Source organism: Mercenaria mercenaria, chromosome 4 (genome assembly GCF_021730395.1).
Source record: "Mercenaria mercenaria strain notata chromosome 4, MADL_Memer_1, whole genome shotgun sequence".
Classification (NCBI taxonomy): Eukaryota; Metazoa; Mollusca; class Bivalvia; order Venerida; family Veneridae; genus Mercenaria; species Mercenaria mercenaria.
In genome coordinates, this window is record NC_069364.1 from 86,006,182 (window position 1) to 86,020,080 (window position 13,899).

The 13,899-nt window shown below is 35.5% G+C and overlaps 1 protein-coding gene across 3 annotated transcripts in view; it reads right to left on the bottom strand.

The window, feature by feature from the left end:
• The window catches only part of LOC123552362 (uncharacterized), a 31,456-nt gene extending 17,867 nt beyond the window's left edge, over positions 1 to 13,589 (bottom strand). The window contains exons 1-5 of one of the 3 annotated variants that reach the window (XM_045341973.2): positions 13,444 to 13,589; positions 7,897 to 8,207; positions 6,772 to 6,885; positions 6,159 to 6,206; positions 772 to 940 (exon numbers count right to left, since the gene is read on the bottom strand). In XM_045341973.2, the coding sequence (XP_045197908.2) occupies positions 772 to 940; positions 6,159 to 6,206; positions 6,772 to 6,885; positions 7,897 to 8,182 (617 nt within the window). In that variant the 5' untranslated portion in view covers positions 8,183 to 8,207; positions 13,444 to 13,589. Of the gene's footprint in view, positions 1 to 771; positions 941 to 6,158; positions 6,207 to 6,771; positions 6,886 to 7,896; positions 8,208 to 11,026; positions 11,151 to 13,220; positions 13,391 to 13,443 lie in introns of those variants that run through there. The other 2 variants (XM_045341974.2, XM_045341975.2) reach the window with 2 other exon arrangements.
• Positions 13,590 to 13,899: the final 310 nt, after the last annotated feature.

Genomic DNA, 13,899 nt, shown 5'->3' on the forward strand with positions numbered 1-13,899 from the left:
TGTTTTGTTGTTTTTGTAATGATAGCGTGTATATTACTTACATTACTCTACAAAACAAGTGTCAGAATACTGATATAAGCATTGAATTCTGAAAAAAGAACTGTTTAAACAGGCCCCACTTCCAGACAATCAAGCGCTTTTAAAAACTCACCATTTTCAAGGAACTGTTACACATGTTTGTTTTGATGCATTTGTAATAGCGTGCGAGTCTTGAAATTTCACATAACTAGGTGGAACACAGTTTTCAGCAATTGTTTATTTCTATTTCTTTACAAATGGCATTCATTTTCAAAGGGGGACAACTTTTTTTCACAGAAACCGATTCGAATATTTTTAATACGGGACAGTACGGCAGAACATGTAATGGTCAGGTAAAATATTGGTAACGATGTTGTTCGTTTATAAAATATTTCTGTGTTTTGGTGATATACTCCTAAACCTTAAAAGATCCTTTGGAATCAAAGAATGCAACACCACTCACGCCTTCAAGCACCGGCTAGAACAGACTTCTATTAGCCAGATATTGACCGGACTCAACGTTCCCAAAGGACAGGACATATTACAGCAAAGCTCCAGTTCTGTAATAAACCATATAATAAGCTAGCACCTAATGGATATTGAATGCCATTTCTTCCTGTGCACAGGCGTTTACTCAGCAATTTTATCAACATTGAATTTGGGTTAGTGTACTGCAACGTTCCACTTGTTTATTTCAAAGCCATTTTAAATATTTGATTCCCCCTGAACAATGGAATAGAATGAAACAATTACCGGAATACTGTCCTCCATTTAATGTGGGTTGCAAAGATTAGACCCATAGTTCCAAATGCACCTAATGATAAGCCAAGTCTTGATAAAACGAGCGCCTTCATTCTCTTTGCGGTGAAATATTCTAGCACAGGAACCAGAGCACCCAACTTCAGAAAATTTATACCTATTGCTGAATATGATAAAATTAAAAGTTAAACAGTTAGGAATAACACAATAACCCAAGCTGTAATTGTCTCTCCAAATAGCCATAAATTTCAGAAAACACACTAGAAGCGTTATATGAATGTTCAATCTAGAATTCCATACATTATAGCATTTTGGTTTTCATGATGTATACGAGAGGTGATCGCCAAGTTCGTATAAATTGCTTATTGTTATTATTTACCAGATTTTTATAGCGTTCTTTTCATCTATAAAATAAACGTTCAAAAGCGCTGTACAAACTACATAACACAGGATGATATGGACACATAATACAACGCAAATAATATATCAACAATAAAAGGTATTTAGCCCGAATCAGGCTTTTTTACATTACATTTAAATTGTACTATTTATATCAAAAACCGATAAACAACAGTAAATGATTTCCATTTCAAAGTCATATAACAGCTTGTTTTCCAGTGCAAAGTTAGTTTCAATAAACCTTGAAGAAAAAGTGTGTTTTAACGATCTTTTGAAAGCATGTAAGCTTTTATAGTCCCTAATGATAGCCGGAAGAGCATTCCATAACTTCGGTTCAGCTGATGAAAAACTACGATTACCGTACCTCACAATTTTGCTTTTTGTTTTGAGTTGTTTCTGGATCTCAAAACGTTTGCTGACTGATAGAGTTCTAGCATGTCTTTAACATAGATCGGGGATTGGTCATGTAATGCTTTGTATGTTTGAACTAGAATCTTAAAGTCCACTCTGTGAGTAACTGGTATCCAATGCAGTTCTTTTAATACCGTTGTAATGTGATCATAACGCGATATTCTCGTTATGATTCGAGCTGCAGTGTTCTGAAGATTTTGAAGTATATTCAGCAAGGCCTTCGGAACATCATACAAGAGCGCATTGCAATAATCAAGGCGTGATGTGACGAGTGAATTTACTAGCGATTTTGTAGCATCTGTATTTAGATATTTTCTGATGTGGCCTAATTGACGTAGATGTCCGTATCCTGATCTGCAAACTGTGTTAATATGTTTTACATGCTCATTTCAGAGTCTAGAAAAGCATCAAGATTCCTTTCACATTTAGATGGTTTAATGTTCTCTTCTCCAATTTTCACAGAAACCGATTCAATATGTTTGTCGTTTCTTCAAGAGGTAAATACAAAGACTTCAGTTTTATCGGCATTAATTGTCAACATGTTTCTGTTCATCAAAGATACATTTTCTACGAGACAGTTTTCAACACAGCGTAAAGAATCCTTCTGAGAGGCCGGATTTGTTGGTTTGAAAGATAAATAAAGCTGTCCATCGTCGGCGTAAAAAATGGTGATAACGTCCATGTTACTTCCATATTGCACCAACTGGTTTTGTGCACATTGTGAAAAATTTTGGTCCGAGAACGGACCCCTGGGACACTGCATGTCATTTTTACTGGTTTTGGCAATTCACTATTTATGGTCACAGTTTGGTAGCGATCACTTAGATATGAAGTTATCCATTCGAGTGGTTTCCCGGCGATACCAAAGTGATCGTGGAGGTGGTGCAATAGTGTCTTGTGGTCGATGGTATCGAAAGCAGCTGATACGTCAAGCATCACTAACATTATTACATCATTTTGGTAAAGGGAGTTGAGAATTTATTTCGTTTTGAACATTCAGTAATGCAGTCTCAATGTTGTGAAATTTTCTGTATGCAGAATGGTATTCTTCGTGGAGACTGTTCAAAGACAAGTGGCTTTCCAAACGAGCATCGGCTTTTGGATGAATGGTCTGATCAACGAACTTTTGAAGGATTTCGGTACATATGCTTTCTCTAAAGAATAATTGATTATTTTAGCAAGAGATGGTAGCAGTTCTTCTAAGCATTCTTTCAAAAACCATGTCGGGGTGGATCTAGCTCACACGATTTACTTGCAGATTTTGAAATAGCGTTTTGCACTTCATCCTGTGAGACTGGAGTAAGTTTATCTATTTGCGTGTTCGAAATTTCCTCGGTGGTAACCGCACCGGTTTGTAACTCTGTTTCTGACCTAATTGTATTTCTTATTCCATCAATTGTATCGATGAAGGAATCGCTGAAATTTTGCGCTAATTCTTTGGAAGAGGAATATGTTGGCAGCACGGTCTCCTCGTGTCTACCAAGAAGATTCTTTGTCACTTTGAATAAAGTTTTCTGACCGCCTCATTAGGACTTTATCTTTTCAGAATAGAAATTAACACGTGTTTAGTTCAGAAATTTATTCACAGAAACACAGTGATTTCTGTATATCCCATGATCTATTGTCAGATATGTTTTTCTCCGTTTACGTTCAAGTTTTCGTTTCAAATGTTTGGTTTCGTGTAGTTCTTCATTATACCATGGACAAGTCGGTCTAAGCACTATTGTTTTAGTATGCCAAGGGGCGTGCTGGTCAACAAGTGATATCAAACTGTTGTTTAATGATTCCACGTGCTCGTCAAAATCAGAAATTAACGTGTTCGTATCAAGAATCCCCAAAGATTTTATTTCGTTTTTAAATGATTCAATGTCTATGGATCTCAACTTTCAGAAGGTCACAGTTTTCCTTATTGGAGCAGGTTTTCCTTCTCTAATATGAAATATCACAGCGAAATGGTCACGTAATATCTTTCCATCAGAATCAGTAACTTCTATATTTGATACAATATTTTCAGTGTCGCTTGTGATAAGAACATACAAAGTATGTCCTGCATCATGTGTTGTCGTAGGGAAATATTGTTCCATACCAAATGTTTCTAGACAGCTGTTGAACTTGGAAGCGTCACGATCCGTAGGTATGTCTAAATGAAAGTTTAACCCGCCAACAGTAACTACTGGCTTGTCATTGGTTGCGTATTTTCTAAGAAACAGAGGCCAATCGTGCTGAAGGAATTCATTAGTACTGAAACCGTTCTTTTGTGATGGTGGTGGTCTGTATACGACTGAAAGTCGCAAGGAGTTCTTATTTGTAGCAATGTTACAATCAATGTGCTCAAATGTTGAAAAGTGTCCATCATCGGTAGATGTCAGCATTTTAAATTCTATATTAGACTTATAAATATTAGCGACTCGGCCTCCGCGCATTTTCCCGGGACGAGGGACTTGCTTCATGCGATACCCGTCTGGGACAAGCTCACTACTGCATGTTTTTTTTCACGGTATTGTCAAGACATGTCTCTGTGATGGCAACAACGTCGAAATAGTTTGAAAGAATAAAATCATAAAGGGCTATTGCTTTTATTTTACAGATCTTGGGCTTATAGAACATACTTTAAGTGTTTTCTGACATTTTTTGTTTAGAAATTCATATTTTGTCTTTTTAATATTATTCATATTATATTTATTATTATTCCTGTTTGAGAAGCGTCTTGTTTGAATCACAGCGGGAATTTCTTGTAGTAAAGTTTGCCAATTATTTCATTCACTCCTTGATTATTATCCAATGTCCTTCTCACACCATTTTGACCACCTCTCTTTCCTCTTTAGTATTTCTGAATGCGTAATTGCTTTGTTTGTTCTATGACAATAGGATTAGGTCGACTACCCTGGGCAGGCACTGATTTTCCAATATTGTATAAAGTTGATCTTTCATATTTAATCCGCACTGGTACGTGTTCACTCATCATTGATGTAGGTAAAATGCACATGTATAAAATGTCACAATATATACAACATTTGCTCTTAAAATTTAAATTTCTCAAAAAGCACACAATGAATCCAAGACGTAAACTCAAACACACAATTCTAGCTATTTTCTGCTCACAACTGCCAAATTTCAATATTCTACATAAGCAGAAACACTTGAAAACAATAAAAACTTAGGAGCTCAGAAATATGCAGTCTACACCTTGCGCAATACTATAACGGTAACTTGTAACTTATTAATTTTATTCCAATATACCTTAAACTGCATTATCAAAATGTCATTTTTACATTTTTCTTCACGGCGAAAATCCACGCAAATCTTGCACGTTAAACGGCAACGTGATAACATCAATTCCGTAAAATTCAACACTGTTTACTACAATCGGTTTGAAAATAACAACCAACTTTGAACAGTCAAGGAAACCGTATTAGCGGCATGACGTCAACAGGAGACATTGAATTCAGGAGCGTCATTAAATTTTGTGTCGGAACAGGAAACATAGGGCAAACTCAACCCAGTTAGAGATTACTTTACTGGGATTTGAACTCTCGGAACACCCTGTGTACAGCTCTGACTTAGCGCCCATGGATTTCAGAACGTTTCCCGAGATTAGGACTTCCCTATGTGGACAAGCCTTCCAAGACGTTGCTGATTTGACATTGGCAACCTGTCGAAAAGTTTCACAACTTGACACAGACTGGTACCGGGAAACATTTACCAAAATGGATTGCAAGACATCAGAAATGTGTACACCGCCCGCCCGCTTAGCTTAGTAGGTTAGAGCGTTGGTCTACGGATATCGGGGTCGTGAGTTCAATCCTCGAGCGGGGGTGAGTTCTCCGTGACTATTTGATAAACGACATCGTGTCTGAAATCATTGGTCCTTCACCCCTGATTCATGTGAGAAAGTTGGCAGTTACTTGCGGAGAACAGGTTTGTACTGATACAGAATCCAGGAACACTGGTTAGGTAAATTGCCCGCCGTTACATGACTGAAATACTGTTGGAAAACGGCGTTAAACCCAAAACAAACAAAAGAAATGTGAACCCTTGTGCGATGACTTTTGGTTTTTGGTGTGCGCCGAGTGACGCATAGAACACAAATCACAGTATGTTTATACGAAATTTGCGATCACCCCTCGCATGTGTCAAACGTTCACTATATTTACACACTTTGTGAAGTGCCTGAAATGTTTGGGAATTTGTAAAATGATTTACTGTTTTATTCTAAAATGCCTCAAATGTTAGCAAGAAATCTGTAGAATGCCTACCTGTTATATATATTGAACAGCCCAAAGATAATGTACGAATTTCAATTAAAACAATATATAAAACTACATCGATAGCATAGTTGTAGAGCACCCGCTCTCCGTGCTGCAGGTCGTGAGTTCGCTCCCAGACATATCAGAGATGTGAATAATGTTACAAATAGCTTGACTGACACTCGACATTAAAAAGGAATCTGACTTCTCGTGGGCAATGAATACCACAAGGAATAAGGTGTCGAGAATAGTTAATATAATTTCACAATCCACGTAACCTAAAGGGATATAAAGTTCTTTAAGTACATAACAGTCAGTACAAACCTGCTGGTCCACAGAGCCAAAATTGCCAGTATCCCCCAATACTTTTTTCTAAAAGAAAATATTTAAAACAAGAGAACTGTTGAATTTGCAAGTCATCAAAGACGCCGCACTTTGTTTGTTTATAATGTGCAAATTAATGGTACCTTCAGGATTAGTTTTCATTACTCAAAAAAGATACTATTTCACGGCAAATTCTGACATTGAAGCTAGTGAAGTACGGGTGGTAAGACTGGCAGACACTGAGCCAGTCTACTATCTTTTGGAGAAGGTATTTTTTACTTCACATTTATTTAGCAATTTTTCTTTATTCAAGGTATATTGTTGTCTTATTTAGTTGTCTTTATGCTCTTTTTTTCAGGTCTTCACATCACATAGGTGTATAATAGGTTTCTGATGTTTTCTGTACATTACATTTCCGTATTTTATATATTCCATTCCAGAAGTGTTTTTGGTAAATTACTATAAGACAAAGGCTCATATAGACAATGTTATTTCTTCCTTACTTTTGTGTAAGGACTCTTCATTTGCATACCGTAAGTTGTTTCGAAAATTAAACAATGTAACAATATACACATAAAAAAGTATGCGTCGTTAATTTCAAAATTTTACCAACCTGATCCACCACCCAACATAGACATGTTAGTGAAAGAGAAACAACAAATCAACGAACCAACGACAACCGTGACCTTGTAACCGAAATTGATCATTACCAGCACGGCAAAAGGCGCTGAAACGTAGTTAGATCAAATATATCATATCATCCTCTACGTAATGTTGAGCAAAACAACATCGTATTAAAATTAATTTGTAACCTAATAAAGGAGTTTTGACTCACAATGTGTTTCGGTTTGCAAAAGAACATTATTAAAGCAGGATGCCTCAAGATGAACACCCATTTTTTAACACACCTAATAAACTAAACAATGTTTGTAAACTGTATAAAATTATAAAATATGTAATGTGGATATTATTTTTTCATTCTATGAGCTAAAGTACTGTTAAATTCAATCTATTTTACATAACATTCAATGTGCGTAACGGCTGACGTTCTTGGAGAGCTTTACTACATATAACACAATCTGGTTTAAATCATACTCTACGTATGCCTCTTATATTTTACATTTAAGGACGATTCTGTACTTGAGTCAATTTCACATATTATACAGAATAGCTGATTATATATATTTTTTTCTTCCACTAACAGATTTTTGTTAATTTCACTTCTTATAACTATTAAAACCACTTCAAATATTTTGACGCCTGGATGCACTACTTCTTAAGTATTGCTTTCGTAATTACCGTCCAATAATAACGTGATAAGTTTTTAATAATTTCTACTGGAATGGAGTCAATCCCATCATTTCTTGCATATCTATCTTGTTTTTAAAAAAGTTAAGTCTATTGCGATGACATCGGTTTTATAAAGAAAGTTGCCCTTTTTGTTTTAGCTTAACCTTCAATTAAACACAATTGAAAACTTCTTGAATATTTAATGAAACGGTAATATTAAAAAAAATGATGATTTTTTTTTATTATTATTTATTTATTCATATATTTAAGCGGGTTATTTCTTTTTTAAATCTAAAAAAAATTGCATCGCAAACTATCATTTTAACTTTTGATATCTGATATAAGTAATTTTAAATTTGAGAAAAGTTAAAAGAAAATTTGTTCATTAGAAAGAAACTACAAGATGTGCTTTCGAATGGTTCGGCGTAATAAATAAGAAAAGCCATACCATAAAGATCCGACAGACTCTTGAAATAATTGCTAGCTTTAAGAATTTCAGCTTTTTCTAAGTCTAGCTCTTTCGTCACGTTTTCGTCCATAATACCAATATCAATAAGTGACGTCATAGTTTGCACAATAAGATTGATCCCAAAACATGAAAGAACGATAAGCCAAGCTCTCATGCCACCGTCGGGAGCTTCCTCCATCACTACATCTTGGCCACCGTCATCGGTGTCTATTATATCAACCTCGTCTCCAAAGTCTTCCGGTGAATAATCCTCATAATCGTCCATTATTGCTTTGAAGTGCTAGGCCAAACTAAAAAGAAATGAATCTTGTTGGACTCGTAATAGCAATCGGCATATTATGTGTTTTCTGGCATTTTTTACAATTTTTATGGAAAGCTATGTGCACGTTAACATAGAATGCCTAATCGCCGAATGAGAAAACATTATCATTGAGAACTACCGGGTATCATTACGAGTCCGATACATTAAAATTTACCCTGTTAATTTCTATAATAAACTTGTGGACAGTAACATTAACTGTAATATGGGCTGCTTACCAAAAGATACTGATTGAATGGCGAACAGTGCAAACCATGATCAGGCTGCAAGGAATGTTAAAGCTTCCATACATATAACAGAAAGCATCAAATAATAAATGTTTTGATTTCTATCCACTCTTTCGCATCCTACGTGTGTGTTGAAATGTGTTTTGTCCTTAATAAGGGTGTGAAGTTGTTCAACTATAAACTCATTCTGGGGGCCTCCGTGGCCGAGTGGTTAAGGTCGCTGACTTCAAATCACTTGCCCCTCATCGATGTGGGTTCGAGCCTCACTCGGGGCGTTGAATTCTTCATGTGAGGAAGCCATCCAGCTGGCTTACGGAAGGTCGGTGGTTCTACCCAGGTGCCCGCTCGTGATGAAATAATGCACGGAGGGGCACCTGGGGTCTTCCTCCACCATCAGAGCTGGAAAGTCGCCATATGACCTAAAATGTGTCGGTGCGACGTTAAACCCAACCAAAAAAAAAAAAAAAAAAATAATAAAATAAACTCATTCTGTGTGTCTGTACTTTTTTGTTGTTTTTTTCGGAGTAAAATGTTCAAATCGCACCTCTGAATAATACATGAAGAAATGTACCCTGAATGTACTGAAACGTTGTCCTGTATCTATCTAATAAGGATCGGTCAAGAGCCACTTCCGATAAAACTGATTAACTTCAGCGTTTTTATGTTTTATCAGACACTCACCTTTGCATTTACTTTCAGTCACGTGAAAACTAATTTTTGTTCCGTCATTTTTGAGATTATGAACACTTATTACACAGTTTATATATACTTGCATTCAACATGTTCGTGCGTATAAACAGTACTTTATATCAGATTTAAGATAGCATACATGTAAAATACCGCTGAATACATCATATACATGTACGTAGACAGATTTTAGGTTATGTGCAGTTCAGCACAACTGGTATCTTTATGATCAGTAACGTGTCCGCTTTCTGTACTCATTTAAGTAGAATATGACGTCACACTATACAATTTAGAGCTTTTTACGGAATTCTGTTTCCATCATCAACGTTTCGACATAATAGATACGCGACAACCTGAAATTAAGCATTTAATTTCTACATTCACCGCGAAAAGTAGAAATCTTGAAGTACGTCAACTTGTCTACCTAGATTCAAACGCAAAATTAGAAATCTTGAAATCACGAGTTGGTCGTGCAAACATCAAAGTTGGAATTAAGAGGACTGTCTTCAGTATTCCGATTACGACTCTGGTCGATATTACCGCTTAAATTTCGCGTTGTCGTTCCAGGACGATTTTTATCGGGGTTCGAAGTCTCTACACCGGTAATGGGTGTCTTGGTAAAAATGTATATTGTCACCGATTTTTATTGTCGAAATGTCTTTAGATGACGATATTAGATTTTCAACTTTCGTACCTGCATCATCTCCTTTGCCCGCCATTTTATGATACATTCCAGATAAATGGTGCTGTAACAACTTAAAAGAGTTCTTATATAGCTTTGTCGCGGATACAAGAACTGGCACGAAAAGTAGAGGTTAAGACTTACAATTCAGTTAACAAGTTGCCGTTTGCACGACAATTATCATGTTTCAAACTCCGAAATTTCAATTTTTCGGGGACATATTTTAGCGCGATAAGTTGAAACTAGCGCTACTTTTTGTGTAAATTGTTGGCCGAGAAGTTGAAATTTGTGAGACAATTGTCGCCTTAAAGATTTCAAGATTTTGACATTATGTGGGAAAATTTATTGCGCGACAAGTTGAAATTATATGCTTAATTTCAAGTTGTCGCGTATCTATCTGGTTGAAATGTCGACATCGGAAACCGGATCCCGTACTTCATAAATAACCAAAGTAGCGCACTAAAGGCTGACTGAACTTTTTACGTCTTAAATTTATGATCATTTTCAACTGCAAGTAAAATTACAAAAGTGTCTAGAGCGTACCTTGAAAGATAGCTCTATTATCAATTTATCTTTTATAAAATGTTGATATGGCCAAATACGTCTATGAACACATTATATCAGTCAAGTGGCAATCGTTTAAAAATGATAAACATGTTTTTATACTTTTCAATTTCCATATAAAACAACTCTTTTCTTGTATAATCTGTTGCTGTTCATGGACCTAATCGTTAACGATTGAAAAGACGCAAGTCAAAACACATTGTCTCTACATCAATGTAGCCTAATTTCATTCTATATTTAATATATGTTTTAAATAGAAATCACAGTATTTATACAAATATTCTACACACTAATCACTAAGTTCATCAATGTTCGACTACAAAATATAATGTGCTGGTACAGTACGGTTTTTAAGAAATGGCGTTAAAGTTCTACCGTGTGTCAATCTAGAACTGTAGTGCTAACTTATAGCAACCGTCTTCCAAGACTTTGTTTAATCTTATTGTGGCCGTGGATCTCATTTATTATACTATCCTATTTAAATGTAAGCTTTTATCAAGCAATTGGAGATTTTTATTGCATGATATATCAATTTAAATGGGAGGATTGTGCAAGATATAGAAGACGCTCCATTACCAGCCTAGTATTTGATTGTTTTTTTTAGATTAAATAGCGGGGCATCTTACTCACGTAGTAACGTAGTCGGACAGGACTGTTTGGAACACTATGTCATCTCATTCTGGTTTTATAAATATAACCTGCTGAAATACACTCATCTCATTTGACTGGTCGGGAGTGTCGCACACACGGTTCCGCAAAACATAATAACGACTAAAACATGTAAGTTTAACGAAGTGAAGACTGGTATACATTTAGCATCGTGGGTATGTAATATAGCAATATGTGTCTGCCAATATGTAGTTTCTTGACCTGCCTGAAAAAATATTGGCAAAGGACGTATCAATATGTAGTTGTGTTGAACATAAGTAGCAAAACTGACATAGTCAACATGTGCCTATATTTGTGTAATAAGAAATTGCTTTTTCCGTTATGATTTTATCATAACTTTAGGTCAAATTATCAGTCATGTACTGTCATGTGCTATTTAGATATGCTACAATTCCATGAATTTACGAAGTCATATCAGTCAAGGTTATTATCATTTTAGGTAGTAACATTATCACTTTTATCTCCCGTTCGTACGCTCGTGTCACTAAATGTAAAGATACGAAACTGAATTCAATAAACAAGAAGATATCGTAAGGTTTCTTGCATCGTAGACTCATAAACGCGCTTTACTAAGCCTTAAAATTACTGATACATGAAAATGTTTATTTTGATCTTGCTTCACAGAAATGAAAGCGAAAGGAGGAAGAAAACTGACAAATAACTTCTAACCAGATTACTCAGGTAGGAAAATGTACATGTCCCAATCACTGAAAGGGTATTTGAAACAAGATTTAATGAAATTTAATATAGTAGCAAGAACTCGATTTATGTTAACCACTTACATATTACTAATTACTCAAAGAATATTTCCCGCTTCATGGGAGTATTTAGTGTCTAATTTGTTCATTTCAGGAGAATAAACAATGCATAAAGTTCGATTCCTTTTATTATAATTACTTCAGCAAAAAGTTAGTACCAAATTTACGCCATTTTCTCCCCGAGGTTATCATTTGAACTGCATTGCTGTCATTTACTTCGAGAGGCTTAAGTGGTACATGTGACATTAGGGAATTCGAAAGCTCTAAGAAACGCAACACAAGTTTGCAAAACATTAATCTGAATCCACAACTCTTTAAATGAGAACAAGGCGGCTGAATTAAGGAGAACAGTTTCTGGATTTTTGATGTTTCTATGCAGTTTAATTTAGTGCGTTTTGTCTTCTTAAGACTTTATCAATAGGCTTTTTTGCCAAAGTTACAAGTGCTCCTTGCATTTTTCTTCATTGTCTTGTTCAAGAGCAGGTTCCATAGATTTTTAATTGTCTATTTTTCGTAATTTATTTCTCACACGCAATTAAGGCAATCTTGAATATCAACTTCAGGTTCATTTTTTGTACTCGGCCGTTCCATCGTATGCTGTAGTATGGTCCTCCGAAATTATGTAATGCTTTCCATTTTCGAGGTTTGTTCGAGTTACCATCAGAAATTTTAAAACATTGCAAGGCTTAACCTCCGATCAGATCAGTTAGATAAACAAATTAAAAGAAATACAAAATTTCTATTTCTGATCTATATCTTAACATAATGATTTTATTTAACTGATAACACAACAAGTGTGTTAGATTTATATTGTTTGTGTCCCGTTTATTCACGTCTTTGGTATGACGCGGATAAGAGCTAACCCACGACCTCTCCAACTCAAAGCAAGCGCTCAACCACAAAGTTATCGAACATTAGTTACTGCCGATTCTCATATCTTACACACAGATTCTTTTTACAAGTTCAGTTTGTACCATGCATGTTTTTCAGTCCATTTTGCTAGGACTGACTTCAAAGCCGAAAATTAAAGACCAATGCAACTTTTAAAATCTCGTCGCTTGCGTTCCCAGAGTAGAATTTTTAATTCTTAATGTAAAGGCCATGGGAATTTTTCAGAAATCACGGTAAACCTCTGGCCATTTTACAGTTGTCTGCTTGCACAAAATGTCGCGAATGTTACCGTTTTTTTGTGTTTTTTTTTTTTGTAAAATGGCGACATTTTTGTCACGCAAGTTTCCTCATTTACAATTTTATTGTTATTCGTTTCTTGTTAAGACTAAATCCTTTACAAATTCCAACAGATGTGCAATAGTTGTAACATGTGCATTGAAACTAACAAAGTTGAATCTACACACTAAAACTCTATGGCGACGTGGTGTATGCTCAAGACTACTTACCACCTTGCACTGCTGTTAGCTCAAAATCTCGATTGGGGTAAATACGTCTTTCATGTAAGTAAGCAATCCAGTCGATAATGCTACCAAGGTGTCCGCCTGTGTCTAAGGTCATGTCAAAAAGTACATCCGGTTTTTCCTCAGCCATTAGATAAGAAAAACCTCCAGATTATCTAAATTGTAATAATGTAATTTAGTGCCCGACAAGTAATCAAAACGAACTTACCCAGTCAAAATTCCACTACAATTATATGAAACAGAAACTGTGCATAATAGCAAACCCTAAACTATTATAAAGTGTGAAGGATAGCGCGCATGTAATTCACTGAAACTTTGATACACATGAATCTCTGATAACGATTATCTCTAAATACCTTTGCATATAACCCAGATTTGGAAGAAATTGTGCTATTGTCACGCTCAGTTGTCATCGGTATTGTTTAATCTTTAAATAAAATGTTCATGCTTTATCTGAAATATTTGAAGATAACGATATTATAGTCAAATTAAATGGATATTGTCAGACTTACTTCTACTGTTTCACTTAGATGTTATGTAACAAGTGTCCATATATGTCCTGAACGGTTGAACGTTTTGCTACATCAGATAGAACACTTTTATCACTTAAGTTCTTGCTAAGTACAGGACAAACTCTTCTTTTCATATGTTTCTAACATACATT